The sequence below is a fragment of the Natator depressus genome, chromosome 11 (assembly GCF_965152275.1).
Source record: "Natator depressus isolate rNatDep1 chromosome 11, rNatDep2.hap1, whole genome shotgun sequence".
NCBI classification, from domain to species: Eukaryota; Metazoa; Chordata; order Testudines; family Cheloniidae; genus Natator; species Natator depressus.
In genome coordinates, this window is record NC_134244.1 from 20,643,013 (window position 1) to 20,664,320 (window position 21,308).

At 37.4% G+C, this 21,308-nt stretch overlaps 1 protein-coding gene across 1 annotated transcript in view; it reads right to left on the bottom strand.

Annotated features, from left to right (window-relative positions):
* LOC141995842 (von Willebrand factor D and EGF domain-containing protein-like) overlaps positions 1-21,308 on the bottom strand; it is a 245,954-nt gene that overhangs the window by 106,166 nt on the left and 118,480 nt on the right. Inside the window, exon 12 of the mRNA XM_074967290.1 lies at positions 16,298-17,250. Coding sequence (XP_074823391.1) covers positions 16,298-17,250 — 953 coding nt within the window. The remainder of the gene's footprint in view (positions 1-16,297; positions 17,251-21,308) is intronic.

The following is a 21,308-nucleotide window of genomic DNA, read 5'->3' on the forward strand; positions in this document are numbered from 1 at the left end:
GAGCCCAAGCTCTGGGACCCTCCCACCCCACAGACTCCTAGAGCTCAGGCTCCAGCCCGAGCCAGAAGTTTTCACAGTAATGAAACAGCCCTATAGCCCGAGCCCCATGAATCTGAGCTGGTTAGCACAGGCCAGCTGTGGGTGTCTTGTTGGTGTGTAGACATACTTTTAAATGCTGCATAGTCCTTGCTGTCCCTCTGCACCAGGTGGAATTTCACTCATTTATGTTTGTAAAGTGCTTTATGATCCTCAGGTGGGTAGCAAGACAGAACTACTGAGTTTTATTGTTTTTAGGGCTTCCTTATGCTATGGTGGAATCACTGTCCAAAGAATATACAGAAAGAGAATATTTAAATTGTTAGCATATTGAGTTAAAGTCCAACCCAGGTATTAACCTTTTCTCGGATGTACATTTCCCTTGTAATTTTAAAGTTGTTCTTCATTTCTCTTCTATACTGTTGTTGTATATCTGGGCACTTTTAGGTAGTCAGAATGCAATGCCCAAATAGAAATTTAGCCAGCATGCTGAAGTTAATACCTCTACTCTTGCAAAAAGTGCCATGGGATAGATCTAAGTGTCAACCCCCATCAGCACAGTATCTGAGCACTTGTCTGTCATCTATCATGACTACAAAAGGTCAGGATACCAGTTTCATGTTTCATCAGTAAAGATTCATAGATTTTTTAGGCCAAAAGGGACCATTATGATCAAGTAGTCTGACCTCCTGCATAACGGAGGCCTTAGAATTTCACCATTTCCTGTATCTAGCCCATAACTTTGGTTTGAGCTACAGTATATCTAAGACAGCTCCTTCAGAAGCACAGTATTACCTAATATTATAGTATAATGGTACATTGGCTCTGATTCAAGGGACAGAATTCCACAAACTGAATTGACAATAGGACCTCCTATAGCACCTGCCTTTCCCTTGAAGGCTCTCCTATCAAAGATCTGATAGGGACTAATGATGCTTAAATGTTGTGATCCCATCAGATCACAGCTCAGGTAGAATAGCTGCATGTCACTTATTTTTTGAGGAGGGGAGAAAGCACAGCAAATATAGAAAATTGTAAAAGGCTTCTCCTGTGCTTTTGAAATCCTTTTAACCTCTTTTTGTTAAAGGTTTTATTGCAGTGGCATTAAAAGTACTGTTGGGCACAAATGCTGTATTTACAAAAAGAATGTAAAGCTTATTGGCACTCATCAGCTGGTTGAGTAGCCGTGTAAGATACAAAACTATTAGTCAGAGGTGGTGAACATTTTTGATCAATTGCTTTCTTCTATGGTTAGTGCATTAAAAAAAACAAAAAACCCACTTCATTGTGTATTTCATGATAGTAGCAGTGTCCGCTAGTACTGTTGTAGCTAACATTGTGTTATTTCCATTATTTCCGATCTGAAAGCTTTATAGAGCTTAAAAATCATATTAGGTTATAACCATATAGGAGTGGGAGAAAGGAATATACTTATATAGCCATTTCCTGTACGGGAATACATGTGGCTACTCCCAGGGTGCCCCCTAAAGTAGACGTGTAGTTTGCCGTAAAGCAAGCTCTGCTCTGTTTCTATAAGGTTTGCTCACATCCTGTGCACATCTCAACTATCTCAAATATATATATATATATAGTATATATATATACTATATATATATATATATATATATAACTATATATGTCAGGGCCAAACCAGAATTATCCAGCCATGCTAAACTCTCAAATGTCTTACACAGTCAACTTGACACATCTAGTATTTACTTCACCTCCAGACCACCCATTCCATAATTTCTTAATATTGATCTGAAGTCAGGTAAGCATGTTCCCATATATATTTATGGTATCTTCTACCTGGATTTGTAGGTCTAACGATTCCAGGTGGTTGAAAATGGGATGAATTTTTGATGAATATGTTTTTTTTTTAAATTATCCTTGGTGTTTTTTGTCTTTGTTTTGTTTTTTAGAAGCATATGTCAACATTTGAATTTTTTCTACCAGCTCCACTTGGGATCACCTTAGTACCTAATCATGGAGTTAGGAGTCTAATTTTTGGCATCCATTTATGAAAACTGTGATCTAGTTATGTGATGATAATTTATGTCTAACTGTGTGAAAGACAAATGGAAAAGAAATCTAGTGCATTTCAAATCCTTCTCTTCCAAATTCTGCTTATGTACAGATTTGTTTTTCAAATGTATAGGCCAATACTGTTCTATGAACTTGACTGATAGCAAAAAGGAGAAGCAAAAACACAACGTAATTCAATGCAAAGTGTTCCAAAGTGCTTCACAAACTATAGATGTGTACACTATGGAAATGAAGCCATTTCTGGTGGTAGGATGCCAACCAGCTGCTGTGCCGTAAGTGGCACAACAATTAGTGTGCAGGAAATTTAAGAGGAAAATCCTCTTTTCTTCACAAAAGTGTCATGATGTGCGAAGGAAACAGGACTTTGGATTTGGAGGTCTCATTTGAATATTTTTGACATCTGTGTATGAGTTGGCATTCAAATATGTACCTAAGCATAGGTTCCTATATCATGCCGGTGAGCAGTAATAAAATAAAAAAGACTATGGTCCCAATGCTGTAAACAATTATGCTTCTTAGTGTAACAGTAGCCACTGGAATCAGTGGGTACTGGCCCACTTCTGTATGTCAGAACTTTCTTTGTAGGATCTGATCCAAGGCCCTGTAGAGTTAATGGGACTTTGGATTAGGCTCCTGGTCAGTATCTTTAGGCATGTGACTAGTCACATTGAACTCTAAGGGGCTACTTATGTGAAGTTACTTACCTACATGAGTGTCTGCAGGATCAGGGCCTATATGTCCACAGCAGAGCAGGATGAATTGTCCATAGTGAGTATTTTAGTAGGTGAATGTTGCCTTGTTTTTTCTGTTTGCAAATTGTAAATGAGCTTTGGTTCTTATGAACATGTTTACTATTCAAAATTGAACAAGCTTTTTATGGGTGTTCATGAACTATCCTGTAAGGAAACTAAGGTTTCCCATTTCATTTGGTTTTGGTTTTGCAAGATTTAAGTCTGAAGCTTCCTGTAATGCCTTCAAGCAGCACAGTATAAAGAATTATACACTTACATTTGAATGTTCTGGCTGTTGTCAGACTTCCCATTTTATGAAGTTTTGTAGTATTGAATTCTCCATAACTCAGAAAATGGTCTTGTTTAGCCACATGCTTCACTGAATTGCTTTCACTGCTTTGCATTAAAGCAAATAAACTAATCAGCAGAAAAGACTAATCTCCCTGATCTGATCTTCAGGGAACAATATGGATCACTGAGCATGCAACCTTCCACGTACCCTCTGATAAGAATTTGATATCCTTTTAAAATTCAGTTTCTATTGACTTTTTAACTATCAAGCTAATAACCCCACTCTAACTCAGCCAGGTTTGTGCTTTGGATGGAAAGAATTGGGAGTTAAAACAATAGATTGAGGATGATATTGATGTTTGTCTTTTCAAATGTGTGTTTATTACATTATCACTATAAAAATTTTAAACTAAAATTGCTATGGAAAGAAAAAGACTTCAAAACTAAACCAGGCTTGTTAACCCTTAAGAATCACTTACAAAACTCTTAGTTAGAAGTCTGCTTTATGTGGCTGTGGAAATCTCTTGCCTTTAACATACATCAGAGTATCTCAGTAGCAAAACCTGTAAGAATTAGTTCAAAAATGTTTTATTTTAGTTTTTCATGAGGTTTGTATATGCTATGGTGGTGATTTCCCGAAATATGGTCCTATTGCAGCATTGGTTTGCTAAGTATAAAAGCATCTGGGGTACATTTTTCAAAAGCACCTAAGTTCTGTTTTCAAAAGGGACTTTTGAAAATGTTACCTCTAGTGACATCCAGGCCTGGGTTCCTCCTTGATAAAAGTTGTTCATTGTGTTTGTTTGAACACTTTGTTCTGCATCCTAGAAAAGCATCTTTCTGTAGGTGTTCAGGGCCCACTTCTGGACATGCCCATTAAGTAATTTTATTCAGATGAAAGGTCCCACTGATGTCAATGAGCCCACTCAAATGAATAAAGTTATGTTCTTAAGAGTGGGCAGTATTGGGCCTTTATATGGCTGTGTGTGCAAGCTGGGAGGAAGGAATTAATAGTGCTAAAAGCAACTTGCAGATAAATCTGAAAAAATACTTAATATCCATATTAAAACATTATTTGATGTAACTGAAAAATATACCAAAGCAATAACCAAACAGTTAACAAATTCCAATATTTTTGCAATGTTTGATATACATTTTCATATTCCATCCACATCTGTTTTCTGAGATACTCATGTAGGCTGGGAAAAATTTATTAAGTTGAGATTTTGACCCTCAACATAAAAGTTTCCATTTACAGACTTTACACAGCCTCGTCTGCAAAATAGAGTTATCTCAGTGCATAGGCCATACTCCTTTGGAGACACTAGGAATATCAGCTTGAAGGAAGTAAGAATGTATTTTTAATACATTTAAGCTCTACCAAAAAACCCTGATCCTAGCGGAGTGGCAGCAGCATGTTAAACAGCTACATACTGTACATGGGAAACCTGCATACCATGCTCCTGGGGTTTCAAAAATTAGTAGTAAAGGAACAGGAATATGATGGAATAAGAGGGTGTTAGCTCCTAGTACATAAACAACTCTACCTCACTTGCCATCTTTGTGTGTGTTTGGAGGAAGTATGGGAGCATCTATTATACTGGACAGTCACAGGAAACATTCAAACATTTACAATCAGCTAAATAAGAAAGAAAAATCAGAATGATGGAATGGAAAAGTGGAGTCAATAACATGAAGAGGGACTTTGGGAAAAAGAAATGAATATTTTTAAGACAAAAGGCCTGATATTTTCTCATGTATGCTAGTGAAAATCAGCCCTAACTCATATGAAGTCAATGAAATTATGTGGGTGTAAAGGAGAAGAGACTCAAGTCCATGGTCTTAGATTTAAAAGAAAGAAATCTTCCAAAAGAATAATGCCCGTTTAATAATTGCAGTGTTTCAGTCTTTTGGCCAACAAGGCTTAAATGGTAATCACTGTGACGTCCACTATCTCCACTATACTTAAGGATATGTCAGCATTTCTTTTAAAAGACTATTTTTGATAGATTGCTATAACTTGTCCCGTTAAAAATGTATTTCAACCTACACACAGGTATATAAGGTGATTTCCAAAATTACCCCAAGAGAAGGTGTTTTGGTTTTGGTTTTTCTATAGTAATTTAATTCTAACTTCTAAAAATTGGATTCATTTGATATATGTGAGGGATGTTTTGTGATTTCAGATGACTATTCCCTACTAAAAGCCAGCACTGTCCTATAAAATACCCTACTGTGTTCATCAAGTGTCTAATCATAGTCCCACTGAAGTCACTGGCAGAATTGATGCTAATTTCAAAGGACCAGAATCTACCCCATTTATCTTCATTGAGTAGCACCTTGCTCTGCAGGTTGTTCTACTGATTTCCATGGGGCTACTAGTAGAATAAAGTACTACCTAACACAAGTATGGGTGGCAGAGTCTGGGCCAATGAGAGAGAGATGAGACTCCATGAGCAGCTATTGCCTTTCTGTATAAAAATCAATGTAAACCAAGTTTGAAAAATTAACTGTTTTTCCATTCAGTGTTTGGTATGCAGTAGATAGCCTAATTTATGCATAGAGAATGTCCACGACCCAATGCACCATAATGGCCTACTCAAAGCTGTTGTGATCTATCATGTCTATAAACCACATATTAAATGTGCCAAAAAGTATGTATTTGCTTGACAGACTAATGGCCCTTAAATAATTTCCACAGCCCGTCATGATCTGGAGATTAAGGACCATGGAGCTGATAGCAGTGAAAGCACCATATTTATTTCAAAGTCAATATGTTCTCATATAAAATCTCAACAGCAGTTTTTTTTAACTAATAAAAACTGAAGATAGCACCCTTCCCCTTAGGACTCAAAGCATTTTCAATCTTCCCTTTTAATTTTCCCTTCTGTTTTGTTCTATAACATAAACAATGAGAGCAAAATAATGTTTAGGGTCAGCTTTAAACTTCATTCCCCATGATATTCCACCCTTGGCTATCTTTGTACTCCATCTTGGGCCAGAGGAGTCAGAAGGGCTTAACAGATCTCATATGCCATCTGTGCTACAAGATCGTGGGAAGCCTTCATTCCAAAGTTTTCCACTTCAGTAGCTTTAACTCAGTCCCCTAGCATTATATAATATAGCTTTTGTTTTTCATTAATATTCTCTAATTACAGCTGCAGTAAAAGAACAAGATTTGGGCCAAAATCAGTATGATAAAATTCAAAATGGTCAATAGAATTATTTTAAAAATAATACAGCGTAACTCATGTAACTGCTATTATAAGTGGCTACAGGGGACCTGTTTGGCTGTGATTCAGAGCTCTAAAAATTCAGCTAGATCCAAACAGCTTCTTAGCAGAAATGCTGAAATCAAGAGGCATATTCACATCTCAGCATACAAGGGTTTAAACACATGGCTCCCTCACCTTCCTATGAGAATGATACATTCCTAAATACGGTGGTTTAGCATTAGCTTCGTGTCGTCCTGTAATATGTTTTAAGAAGTTTATTTTCTTTTGCTTTGATGGCTGGAATTTTTTTTCCAGAACTTTCCACATTTGAATTGAAACTTGCAACCAGAGCTCTTAAAGTGTCATTACCTCAGTTAAACTGATTTGTCCTTATTATTCCTCATTACCTTTTATTTTGTAATTGCTCTAGAGAGCTTTATACAAGCTGCATATAATATCCATCTATGTGTACTTTACTGGTTATGGAATTTTTTATAGTCAATGTGGTCAATGTATAGAAATTGGAGGCGCCAACCTGATTTGTTAACCATGGTAATTGGATTCTCCATTTAATTACAGGTGGTAATGACATTTTAAGCACCGTCTACAGGTGTTGGGAGTTTTTATTAAATGTGAAGCAGCATTAAGAAAGTCTAAGATTCTGGAGCAATGCCAAATTTCAGAGGTGCCTTTCAACTCTAAATTGCAGTTTTCATTTGAGGATAATTATAACTCTGGCCACCTGGACAGCTCCTTGTTGAAATCAACATTACATGAGGAGTAAATCTACAAGAAACATTCACCTCTCGTGAATTCAAATATGCTTAAATGCTGAATTATTTGAAATGTGTTCTGGGTTGTATTTTCATTCCTTAAAAATACTATATGCACACCTTATTTTCCTATACCCTTCAGGGATATACATTTCCAATGTCAGAAACACATTGTCATGTACAATCCTAAGGGTAGGATTTTGGTGAGTGTGAGACAAGAAATTTCAAACATGCTCCTGGTATTATTCTCTTTGCTGTTGTGACAATTTTAAGACATGCATGCAAATTCTGGTTTGAGAAAGTTATACTATACTTTGTTCTGCAGCTTATGGGTACAGACATGTTCAGAACAAGGACTCTTCTTCTGCTTCATTATTCATGTACCTTTCCTCCTTTGGTAACTTCTTCCAGAGAGTGGAATTTAACTAAGCATCACAGCGGACAATCTCTGTTCAATAGCAACATACACTTTATTGTATCTTGGGTCTTGCACCTCTTAAAGCAAGCGTGAGGCAACTTTGTACTTTCTCCTACAGAAACCCCATTCCATTCTTTCCTCTTCCTTAACTTCTACACCTTTTATTCTCTAAACGAGTGTATTGAAATCTGAGGCTTATGCTGTTTGTCCTTGTCCATGAGTGACTGTACAAGTGTTCCTGTACAAGCTAGAATTAGGCATGCGTGACCTGCAAGTCAGTTGGTTGATACTGTTTTTATTGGCATATACATCTTTACTGGTGTGGGGGTATTTTAGTTCTTTGCTACCAGGAGTGTTTTCTGGTGCGAAAGCCTGACCCTACTGATGTCATTGGGATTTTTCCACTGAAAATTCCCATTGACTTCTGCGGGGCCAGGAGTTCACCCTTGATATCTTAGAAGAGTTGAGATAAAAAGATAGAGAGATACTCAGTTCTGAGAACTGAAGATAATATTTTAACTGCTGTTTAACAAACACAGCATTGCTGTTTAAATTGCTCCCTTTACTGTGTGACACTATAGCACTCATATCTGTGAATAGGTTTAATGCAGGCTTGGCAGAATTTAATTTTTATTTTTTAAATAATTTTGATGGATAATAGCAATGTTAATTTTTATGCATTTTTTTCTATTTTTATTGATTTAAATTTTCACAGTTGCAGGAAATTTTGGGGGTGGTCAGACAATTATTTAATGGCAGTAGTAGATGATGAGATTCAAAAAGCTAAAGCTTCATAATAATTAAAACATAAATTGTTAGCCTCATGTCAAAATATTCAAAGCAAATAGCCTTAAATCAAACTCTAATAAGTGCTCAAGCAGCATTTCATCATTTGGCCTATCTGTAAATTTCAATTATTATCAATGGATATACTCTTTCATTAGTTTGTGTGTGCACAGTGAAACTCACATATACTGATGTTTACTGATAAAAATTCAAATCCTTCCAAGCCTAGTTTTATGACAAACACAATCTTCTCTTAACATTTTTGTCCATTAAATGTAAAAAAAAAAAAAAAAAAAAAAGCTCTGTGTTGCTGCAATGTTAAGCAAGTATAGATTAAATCATAAAGTCAGTGACTGTAAAAGTTAAGGTTCAAACAACATTAACTTTGGCACGTTTATACTAAACACATTAATTTCATAGGTTCATAGATTGCAAACCCAGAAGGGACCATCATGATCATTTAGTCTGTCCTCCTGTATGACACGGGCCATGGAAGTTCCCCAAAACAAATTCTAGACCATTTATTTTAGAACAAACATCCAATTGTGATTTTAAAATTATCAGTGATGGAGAATCCACCAAAACTCTTGGTAAATTGTTCCAATGGTTAATTACTCTCCCTGTTAAAAATTTACACCTTATTTCCAGTCTGAATGTGTCTACCTTCATCTTCCAGCCATTGGATTAGTTTATAACTTTGTCTGCTTGACTGAACAGTCCATTATTAAATATTTGTTGCCCATGTAGGTTCTTATAGACTGTAATTAATTCAGCCCTTAACCTTCTCTTTGTTGAGCTGGATAGATTGAGCTCCTTACGTCTATTGCTATAAGGCAGGGTTTCTAATCCTTTTAATCATTCTTGTGGCTTTTCTCTGAACTTTCTCCAATTTATCAACATCCTTCTTGAATAAGACCAGAATTGGACACAGTATTTCAGCAGCAGTTGTACCAGTGCCACATACAGAGGTAAAATAACCTCTCTCCTCTTATTCAAGATTCCCCTGTTTGCATCTCAGGATGGCATTATCTCTTTTGGCCACAGTATAAATGTCAGTGGGAGCTGATTATCCATATCCATCCCTCTGACTTTTTTCAGAGTTACTGCATCCCGGATAGAATCCACCATCCTGTAAGCATAACCTACATTCTTTGTTCCTAGATGTATGTATTTAGTACATTCAGCTGTATTAAAATGCATATTGTTTGTTTCCACCAAGTTTACAAAGTGATCTAGATCACTCTATATTAGTGACCTGTCCTCTTCGTTATTTTCCACTTCCCCAATTTTTATGCAATCTGCAAACTTTATCAGTGATGACTTTATTTTCCTCTAGGTTATTGATAAAAATGTTAAATAGCATATAGCCTAAAACAGATCCTTGCAGGACTGACCCCACTAGAAACACACTCACTCAATGATGATTCCCTATTTATAATTACATTTTGAGACCTATCAAATAGCCAGCTTTTATTCCATGTAATGTGTACCATGTTAATTTTATATTTTTCTAGGGTTTTTAATCAAAATGTGTGGTAGCAAGTGAAACACCTTAAAGAAGTCCAAATAGATTACTTCAGTGCTATTATCTTTATCAACCAATGCTCTAGTTCAAACAGAAATTAATTCCAGGAAGTCCTATAACCTGCATCAAGAGGAGGTCTGACTAGATGATCACATTTGTTCCTTCTGGCCTTGTAATCTATGAATATTGTGGAGATGAAGTAGCCTCTACATATTTAAGATTGCAACCAACTTCCATTGCAAAGGCCCATTTTTTCTTCCCTATAAATTTGGCTTAAAAATTAATTAAGCCTGAAAAATTATAGAATTCGTCTGAAGACAAAGGAGAAAAGTTCTGCACAATGGGAAACATGAGTTAAGTCATTAAAATATTACACTGATTTGACTTTTGACATTTATCTAATATTTCTTTTATTCCCTGTAGCTAAAAATCAGTTTGTTCCTACCTCTTCAAACTTTAAATCTTCCTGAAAACTCATATACCAGCTATATTTGAAGAAAACAGAAACAGTGAAGCAAAGGGTTTAACAGTCTTTTGTTGTGGATAATTGGGGGCCCAAACTTGCTCCCATTGCTTTTAATAACAATTATAGCCAAATCTTGCTATCGATGTAATTGTGTTTTTGACACCGAGTTCAGTGGGAGTAAGACTGAATGCAATATGTATATGTTACACACAAACAAAACTACATGAAAAGAACATTATTAAGGTTGCAAAGCACTCAAAATTTAGGAAATGCAAAAATTAAGATTTCCTTAATCATTAGTCTTTTCTAATGATTTCTCAAACTTTTCTAACTTTTCTCAAAGTCTTAGCAGTGGCCACTGAACATGTTCAGAAGTAATTTTCAGCAGTATGTTCCTCAACCCAAACAAAGATTTCAGTCCTCAAAAAGGACTATCTTTATGCAAAACTTCAAACTACAGTATGAGCCATTTTTCTGTAGTCTGATTCAGCACTAGCAAAAACATATATTCCTTGTACTCATCCCATAACTGAAAAAGCCCAAAGGACTTTGTCAACATGTTCTTTAAATCACTTTTGGGAAGAGACCAAATATAGACATTCACAACCCCAAAGGTAAATGTTCCAGAAAACTGTGTGTGTGAAAACAGACATGAATTCTGTGAACTACTTCACAAGCTGTGCTACATGACCAATTTTAGTTGCTTGCTATAACTAGAGTTATGTTTAAGGTAGAACTGATCGAGAAATATTTTCTGTCGCTGTGAAAAACTGAAATGAAAATAAAAATTTTTATTTTTGCCAAAATGTTTCTTCAAAGATATTCATTGAGAAACTGAAAATGTCTCTCTTTTCTTCAACAAACTCTCCCCTCCCAAAAAATGTTGGCTGAAAACCTACATTTTTCAGGCTTTAAATATTTTTTTTGCTTTTGGTGGTCCCAGACTACACATCTTCAGCTGACATCTATATATCTCTATATAGAGATATATATTTGGTTTTTGGCAATCAAAAACTAAAAAAATTGAGAGTTTCAGTTTTTCAATGAAAATAAAAAGTGAATGGCAAATGAGCACTCCCCATAGAAATTTTCATTTTGACCCCCCCCCCCAAAAAGAAAAAAAGCCATTTTTGTTTAAAAATAAATAAATTAAATAAATATATAAAAAAGTTTTGAATGAAAAATTTCAACCAGCTTTAGTTTCAGGTTGTAAGAATAGCTAGGAGCATACAGAATACTGCCAACCAGTGGGTGAACAGATTTTTAAATATGAAACAGCTCTTGGTTCAGTCATGTTTGTGTATACCCTGTGTATACAGTATTTGTAAATATTCAGGCATTAAAACCCTTCAAAAAGGCTTCACAGGGGACCAGGGATGGTCCATATGAATCAAATTGCACGAGTAGGGTCTAAAATCAATCTGCTGGCAAGCAATTCACAAATGAAAAAAAAATGCTAAATTTTTAAGATAAGTTATTTGCAATTAATAGTTTGACCACACCTAGTAAGACCGTGTTGTGTAGCTGTTTGTTTTTAACTTTTTTTCTGTTGATGTGAGTAGCTATTGGATGTCTATGGATTGGGTATATCGGTATTTTGTGGGCGACTGTTGCTTTAAGTCCAAAGAAACTGCTTGCTGTTTCTCAGAAGGCAGCATGTGTAATCTCACTGGTATTGTGGAAAATGGAAAAAGCAAATGTTAAAGGTTCTCCAGGTCAGCTGCATCTGCTTGTTTTCATTTGTTAAGGATTTTTCTTTTTTCAAAGAAAAATGTGCAGTAGTGACTCACTTTGGCGATATTTACTCCTTTTTAGTTTGATTCTCCTCCATTTTTGTGTCTTTCCTTTGCCCTCTCTAGCTTGTGTAACTATAAAGCACCCCAAGATGGATGCCTGCAATAAAATGTTTTAGACAATTTCTTGTATAAAAAATGTACTTTGCACTTCTATAGTTGTTTTTGTCCATGGATTTCAAAGGACTTTATAAATGTTAATTAGGTAAAAAATATGATCCAGGCTCTTAGGCCTGGTCTACACTGGGAATAACGTAGCTGAAGTCGATGTACTTAGATCTACTCACTGCGGTGTCTTCACCATGGTGAGTCGACTGCTGCTGCTTCCCCATCGACTGTGCCTGTGCCTCTCGTGCCGGTGGAGTACAGGAGTCGATGGGAGAGTGCTTGGGAGTTGATTTATCACGTCTAGACTAGATGCGATAAATCCACCCCTGCTGGATCGATCGCTGCCTGCCCATCCGGCGGGTAGTATAGACATACCCTTAGTTGCAAATGAGAAATGTACAGTGGAGGAGGTTGCAGAAGGAAGCACTATTTACTATACTAAAGAACAGAATGATCAGATACATAGATGGACATGATTTATTGGGGGAGGGGTCAACATGGCTGGTGTAAAGGGAAATCATGCCTCACCAATCTATTAGAATTCTTAGAGGGGGTCAACAAACTTGTGGAGAAGGATGATTCAGTGGATATGGTATATTTGGATTTTCAGAAAGTATTTGACAAGGCCCCTCGCCAAAGGCTCTTAAGCAAAGTCAGCAATCATAGGATAAGAGGGAAGGTCCTCTCATGGACCAATAAGACAAGAAACAAAGAGTAGGAATAAATGGTCGGTTTTCAGAATGGAGAGAGGTAAATAGTGGGTTCCCCAGGGATCTGAGGGTCCTCCAGGGGTATATGCTGTTCAACATAGTCATAAATGATCTGGAAAAAGGGGTAAACAGTGAGGTGGCAAGTTTGCAGGTGATACAAAATGATTCAAGATAGTTAAATCCAAAGCTGGCTGTGAAAAGTTACAAAGGGATCTCACAAAACTGGGGTAAGTGGGCAAGAAAATTGCAAATGAAATTCAATGTTGATAAAAGTAAAGTAATGCACAATGGAAAACGTAATCCCAACTATCCACACACAATGATGGGGTCTAAATTAGCTGTTACCACTCAAGAAAGAGATCTTGCAGTCATTATGGATAGTTCTCTGAAAATATCTGCTTAATGTGCAGCAGCAGTCAAAAAAGCTAACAGAATGTTAGGAACCATTAGGAAATGGATAGATAATAAGACAGAAAATATGATAATGCCATTATATAAATCCATGGTATGCCCATACCTTGAATACTGGGTACAGTTCTGGTAGCTTTATCTCAAAAACATATATTATATTTTAAAAAGTACAGAGAAGGACAACAAAAATGATTAAGGGTATGAAACAGCTTCCATATGCTGAGAAATTAAAAAAACTGGCACTGTTCATCTTGGAAACAAGATGACTAAAGGGGGATATGATAGAGGTCTATAAAATCAGGAGTGGTGTGGAGAAAGTGAATAAGGAAGTATTATTTACTCCTTCACATAACACAAGAACGAGGGGTCACACAATGAGATTAATAGGCAGCAGGCTTAAAACAAATAAAAAGAAGTACTTCTTCACACAGCGCATAGTAAAGCTGTGGAACCCATTGCTAAGGGATGTTGTGATGGTCAAACCTATAACGGAGCTCAAAAAAGAACTAGATAAGTTCATGGAGGGTAAGTCCATCAATGGCTATTAGTCAAGATGATCAGGGGTGCAACCCCGTGCTCTGGGTGTCCCTAAGCCTATGACTGCCAGGTGCTGTGACTGGAGATGGATCACTTGATAATTGCTCTGTTCTGTTCATTCTTTCCGAAGTATCTGACATTGGCCACTTACAGAGAAGAGGATGCTGGGCTAGATGGACCATTTGTCTGACCCAGTGTGGCCATTCTTCCTTACACATATGCAATATATACGGATCACATCATCCACTTCAGTCCACCTTTTGCAAGGAACACAGGAGCTGTGTTTTGTTGCAGTGTGGTGTTAACAGGTAAGAAGAATCCTATATCCAACTGAAACTGCAGAAGGTATTTAGGTTGGCAGAATATAAAGTATACATGGTTGAACTGAAAGAGCTTGAGTGTGTTTCTTTTTAAATGAAATGTGATGAAATTCTGAGAAAGGTGCCTGGGAAAGTGGTAACAGAAAATGTCCTTCTGTGGGTTTTTTTTTTAGAAACACCGATGATGATATGAATGTTAATTTTATACCTAGGATAGTGAATTCATGTTCAGTAGCAAATTGGATATGAGATTTACATTTTCCAAACTGTGCCAAGTTTAACCCAGGACCGAGTACAAGGCGCATGTGATGGGGGGGGGGGGGCATGTGACTAAGAAACAGACCTTCTGGAAGATAAAAGGGTAGCCTGTCGACATTTGGGGAAAAACTTCAGGGAGTGCAGACTTTTATTTAAGAAAAGCTAGTGAAGAGCCAATGAGGAGGCCTAGGCTGAGAAACTGAACTTCAAGGTGGAAGGTCTGGGGGAGAACCTGCAAGGAGGAGGAGGAGGAGCGTGCCTTTGCAGCAACAGGACTATGAATCCTGCATCAAGGGCGTGGGACAACTAGGAAGGCTAGATGGAAGATTTGTAGTGTTTTGAACTTATTAGAGTAATAAACTAAAGTCCCCAAAGGGAGGAATTATTGAGAAAACACCCTCTGGAGTTTGATTGAGCTGCAAATCAAACAGTCAATACACAGGGATGTCTATCAGTTTGTATTTGCAGCAACTGATGTGCATTTTTGTTTTCAATTTTTGCCATTCTGTGCTGTCTCAGGCTCTTTTCTCTAGTCTGTTGCTTGTTAGCAGTCAAAGCAATGTTGCCAAATAAAGCCATATATAACCGCTACCATCATTTATTACTTGATAGGTAGCACTGCTGACTGAAAAACCAGAAGGGACTTCTAAAAACCTCCCTCTCTCTCTCTTGAAATTTATCCACAGGAAAAAATCTGTTCAAAAGAATTTCCCCACATAGATTGAAGCTGGGCAAAATAGAAAAAGACATGAAACAGTTGGTCAGGAAAACTTTGTAAAATTCAGCAAATAAATTATGCACCAAACATAATAATGTATTAATATTGTATCAGCTGGGTAAATAACTGAAAAAACCCTCTGCTTAAACAAGCAAAAGTTGTTCAGTAAACTACTGTGTAAATATTATTAGCCCAGCATTTCCACAAATAAAAAAAAGTTTTCATGTTTGCATTACATTAAGTCAAAACACTTAAGCACGTGCTTAACTTGAAGCACATGAGTCTTCTCATCCTTATTCATAAATGTACTTATGCGCTTAAATCTTGCATTCCTAAGTTTAAGCATGTGCTTGAACAAACTGCTGAATCGGAGCTTAAATTTCCAACGTATAACTCTATCTTGCAAACATTTATGCACATGCGTATCTTCAAGCACTGTAAGTAGTCACATTGGCACAATGGTTCCTCATTTACACTGAGAGGCCTGAGGTTAAATGAGAATCAAACCCATAAACTTCAAGGGGCTACTTATGTGCCTGAATGTAAGTATGTGCATAAATGTTTGTGTAATCAGGACCTTTGGGCCAAATTATGTCCACAGATGCATGTTAACACCAAGCAACGTCTATATAAGCCCTATGAACATATCTGAGGCTAAAATTGATCCCATAGCCAGTTACATGGTCATTTAACTTTGCAAACATTACTTATTCCTCTCGCTGCTTTGGATTACTGTAACATTTGAAATTCATTTACAAATTTTATTTTCTAATAGTAAAGAAGAAAGAGCCATCTATGCAGTGCTAGCCTGTGTATCGACCACAGTATTAGGAGGACCCTCATTCTTGGCAGCAGTGTGTTTGTCAGTGTGCAGGTGACAGATCAGATGTAAAGAAAATCACTTCTGTAAAACCAATTTGTTAAGGGGCTTCTAAAATCCATTTTTAAAATGTTACTGAGGTAAAAAAGCGAAAGACCAGCCAACAAGATATTTTGTTCAGCTTTTCAAGGTCAAAGCACTGATTACTAATTCATCAAATAACTTACTGGTAAAGCTATTTGAAGAGCAAACAACTCTGTACAGATGTTTCACCTAATAACTCTAATACCATAAGAAGATGGGCAGAATAGGAACAAACAGAATGTTTTACTCACTCTTGGCAATGCTACAGTCATAGGAACTGTGGTCTTCAAAGCATCGGCACCCCCACTCTGTGCACTGCCCGTTGCCATTACAGAAATTGGGACACCTGAGAGCTGTGAGTATTTCCTCGTGAGTGGCAAGTAGCCCATTTGCTGTATGAAACAGCTTAGTTCTATTTTCTAGCACTTTTCTTTCACACTCATTTTCCAAAAACGCTATCATTGCACCTCCCCACGCCAGGTCATCCTTGAGTTGCAGATCTAAAAGGCACATATCAATTGCCTTATCCAGCTGTCTCCCAAGGATGTCTTTACAGATGGAGCCAATAGTAGAATTAGCAAGAACCTGCTGACAGATCTCCAAGGCTTTGGTTGAGGTTAGGCCACCTGGAGTAGGCCATATTGACTGAACTTTCGGCTGAATCCCTTCAAAGTAATCCTCTGGGAAAAAATATGCAAAGCTTTCCAAGTCCTTTTGACTCTCATTTTGAAATGGATAAAAAGGTAAGTATTCAGAATAGTCTTCTTGCCTTTTTGCTCTATCTAGCACTTCTTCTGGTTTAGTAGAGTTAATAAAACTGTTGTTTTTTTGATTTTTCAAGGAAACTTTTTGTGCGTATTGTTTTAATCTGCTATCGTGGCTATCTCGCTTTTTGGCTGATTTAGGCAGATATCTTTGATCAAATGCTTTGGCCAACAATTTCCCATCACTTCTTAAAGTAGATTCTATTTCTAAGCGAGTGACATATTCTGATGTAACATCTAGATGTGGGATTGCAGAAGTATAATCCACATTATCATAATGGCAGCCTAGAGATTGTGGAAAAGACCTCTGAAAGGCATTTGGTGTAGTTACAGAGTGCAGAGATAGAGTGTGCTCCTTCTGACATCTGCAGTAATTTTTCCTTTTCTCCCCTTCAGAGATTGGTGGAGTCTTGTCAAATAAACTCTTCCCTGGGGGTATTCTGATTAAAGAAATAAAAATAAAGAGATTGGGGAAAAAAATAAACAGCTTTCAACAAACTGGTCCACAGCATTAAATCAACTTTCTTTTCTGAAGTCTCGGGACATAGGGTCCCAATCCAGCAAAACATTTAAGCGTGTTCTTTACTTTAAGCATGTGAATAGTTTCAGTGGTTTTACAGCCACCTTTGCATGACCCTTCCTGAATTGCACTATGCAGTCCATGGATGGCAATGGGGCTATTCGCTAGCATGTGCTTAAGTGCTTTGCTGGATCAGTGCCTACTTGCATGACTTCAATTTACAGAATTATTTTAAAGGACACTTTTTCAGAAAATGCATATTATCATTTTTTTACATAAGATGTCTGATATATTCCTATATAACTCAACTGAAGCCAGGGGAATTACACTAAGGATGAATATAGCTCAAAAAGTTCATTTTAAACCCTTGTATTAATTTAGCACTCCCTGCTCTAATTTCTGATTTAGTGCATTCATATTTCTGCCTTTTAAAAATGTTACTCCTTTCAAAAACATTTGTGTGGTGTGCTATATTTCATTATTATAATGTAAGGGAACAACTTTTATTTGAACTTTCCTGTCATTGACACACACAACTATATCTTATTGATCACAAAGATGTGGCATCACATAAGACAAAACTAATTACATTCCTTCCTTAATTTAGTCCAGCAGTAATGAGGGGGTACTTCTAGAGAGTTTCAGTTTGAATAAGCAACCATAATTAAAGTTTGCCTGTAAGTCTCATGAGAACAGAATTTCTTGTGATGTTATTTATACAGCATCAGGAGAGTTCTTGGAGCTTTATAGTTTTGTAAGATACAGTTCCTGCCCCAATCTTTTGTTGGACTTGAAATATGAGAGAAACAAAATTTCTTGAAGTATTTTGGTAATTCTGCTTCCCGACCCAGGCTAAACCTAGAAGTTCAGGAAAATAAAAAAGAGTGCACCAAAATTTCGGAATCTCAAAAGAGGTCTGGTATTGCTGTGGGGACAGGGTTATCTTATCCAGTTCATCCATTGAAAGCAGTACATACAATAGAATGATTATATAGACACTAATACAATACTAAAATTTTTACGAAGTTATCAGAGTGACAGAGGAAAAGGGAACCGTTATTGGCTATTCAAGAGGTCCCCTTCTAGGTATGATATATGAGTTTGGCATTCTATTAAATATTTTGCAAAATGAGCAGATACAACAGAACACAATTTGATTTGAGGTTTTCATAATCCTAGAAATTTTCAAATTAATGACACTGAGCTAGATGTTGCGTTACTGCTCTGACTGAACTGGTAAATATAACAGCCATTATGCACTCAACATTAGCTTTCATACAGTCTAAGACAATAGCATGTGTTTCCTTGAGAGAGGGGATGTTGAAATTACTTATTGTTCTTTTTGAAAAGGGCAATGAGAGCTTTAACTTCCAACTGGATGCTTGCCAGACACCTTCCCTTGTGCTGCATTGAAGCATCACCCACAAGTGAGGCTGACTAAGAGGAAAGAGTCCTAATATCATCTGAGTTTTAAAGACACCTAACCTAACTAATGCAGCAGAATTTTTAGAGGTGCTCACAGGAACCTTAAACTCAAAGGCAATTATTTCTAGAGCTAAAAGAAAAATGGAATTTTCATCCAGTAGGAAATTCTGATATTTTGACATTTGATTTCATCCTGATTCAGGATGTAATGTTGAACTATTGAAACTTTAATGCAAATGACAAGTTCAATAATTTTTATTAAGATATGTCAGAATGTTCCATTTCAAAATTTAATTTGGTTGTCAATCTGAAATAAACTGTTTTGTTTCTGTTTGAGTCTACATTATTCTCTGCATCCATCTGATCCACTGCGGTGCCTCATGGAAGTTGTAATTTGGGTGTCTCATGTCCCATTCCCCAGTACAGGCAAGACTACATCTCTAATGATATATAATGGTATATCTCCCTCTGGCTGAAAGCTTGAAGAGTCATTTGGGAGTCCTATGACCATGGTTCACTATGGGAGATTTAGTCTGATCAGGGAGACTGACCCAAAGGAGAGAAAGGAGGCCTGAGAGACCCGAACTGCAACTTCCATGCACAGAAGCTCCAACAGATTCAGAGATTAATGTCAAATCAAAACTCAATGAAATGTTTCAATTTGGGTTTACCTGAAATGAAACTAAATGTTTCATTGTAATTTTCCTCAGGGAAAAGTGAAAAGTTTAGGCACAACTCAACATTTTCTCAGAAAAATTATTCAGTGTTACTCTTGAAACTAAAAGGAAAGAGCATGTTTGCTGCTCTCCGATCAGGAGCTGCTATGGGAATTGCATGTCATAGAACTTCTATTCCTTATTGGTAAGGATGCTCTTTTAAAGGCTTGGAGGGTTGGATGCAATTTTATGTGTAAAGTTGCCATTTGGAAAAGTTGCTGTTTAAAGAGCTCTGTGCCACCCTGAGCCTTGCAGCTTTTTTAAAGAAGTTGCAGCCCGGGAGAGAACTGAATTGCCAGGTGGTGAATGATCCAACTAGCTTCAGGTGCTGGAGAGACCTAAAGTCTAAAGTACTAATTTGTTGTCTAAAATTAAATTAAAAACAAGAGCAGGGAAATCAGCATACAGGTTTTACTCCCTGTTTTGCAATTTTTCTGTGGGTGTATTATAAGGCCTGATCCAATGTTCTTTAAAGATAATGTGAGTCTTTCCATTGACTTTAGTTGGTTTTGGATTATGGCCTTGATTCTTAGAGTCCTTATTTTTATTTGCTTAGGGTCTACAGCAAAAGTTATATTTGTCACCAGTCCCTCTCCCCCAAAAGGAGTTTCACCTGCCTTTCTTGAGCACAACAAGGTCTCGTCCTAGTCCCTGACAAGTGCTGGAAAGTTCTTCTCCATTCCAAGTGGACAAAGAATGTAAAGTTCCCCCTGAATACTGTGTCTTCCATTGGCTGCTGGACCCCCACACAGAGCTACTACAAATTCTCCAGTCACTCTCTTAGCTATAGATAGCTTACCCACCTCTTGCCAGCCTGTTGCCATTTTGTTCTGAGGAGTGGGTTGGCATCCAGTAACAGGGACTAGTGGTTCATGTTGGAGCTACAACCCAAGAGAGATAGACAAGTTCCCACAAGAAAGGAGGAAAGCTGGGAATGCTGGGAATAGGTTTTTCACAGGAGTGGGTGGGTGAAATTCTGTGGCCTGCGTTGTGCAGGAGGTCAGACTAGATGATCATAATGGTCCCTTCTGAACTTAGTATCTATGAATCTATGACTCCTGCCAGGAGTCCCAGATTTCCCGTTCTTGTAGTCTGAAAATCATCCTTCCTTCCACCTAAGTAACCCCCCAGGACCCACATCTACATCTAGGAAATGGATAAGTCCCCAAAAGATTAAACCCAGGGGATTTAGCCACTATTCCATGGATTAATATAAAGGAAACTGAGTGCCTCTAACTTTGAGTCTTGTATGTGCTGCTCACAACTACAGCTCAAAATACTCATCAACTAAATTAGGATGATTAATGGCTTCAGCTGATTTTATGTAAGTTGAATACAGTTTAATTGCATGTTCATTTCCTAAAAGTCAATAGCTCTGAAGTCTTTTTTAGTTACAACACAGATGGGTGCTGGATGCACTGACAGGATGCAGAATCAGGATTAGTTAGACTAGGGTTCAGATCTGAGGCAGAAATAAGCGTTAGGGTTTGGGTTCAGATTCAACTGTGCCACATTTCATGAACTGTTCTTGCCGCCCCAAGCAGCGAAACAAACAACAACAACAACAAAAAGCGGCCGCCGAAGAAGAAAAAATAAAAAAGCTGCTGCCAAAGTGCTGCTGAAGAAGAAAAAAATAAAGCAAAGTGCCGCTGCCGAAGGGCCGCCAAGGAAGGATTGCTGCCCCAAGAACGGCCGGAGCGCCGTCCCTTCTGATTTTCCGCCCCCGGCACCAGCTTCCTTAGCTGGTGCCTAGAGCCAGCCCTGCTGTTCTTCCAGTCCCAAAGGATGGAAATCTCATGTCATCAGCTGATCTTGCAATATTTCTCCTGGTGGGCAC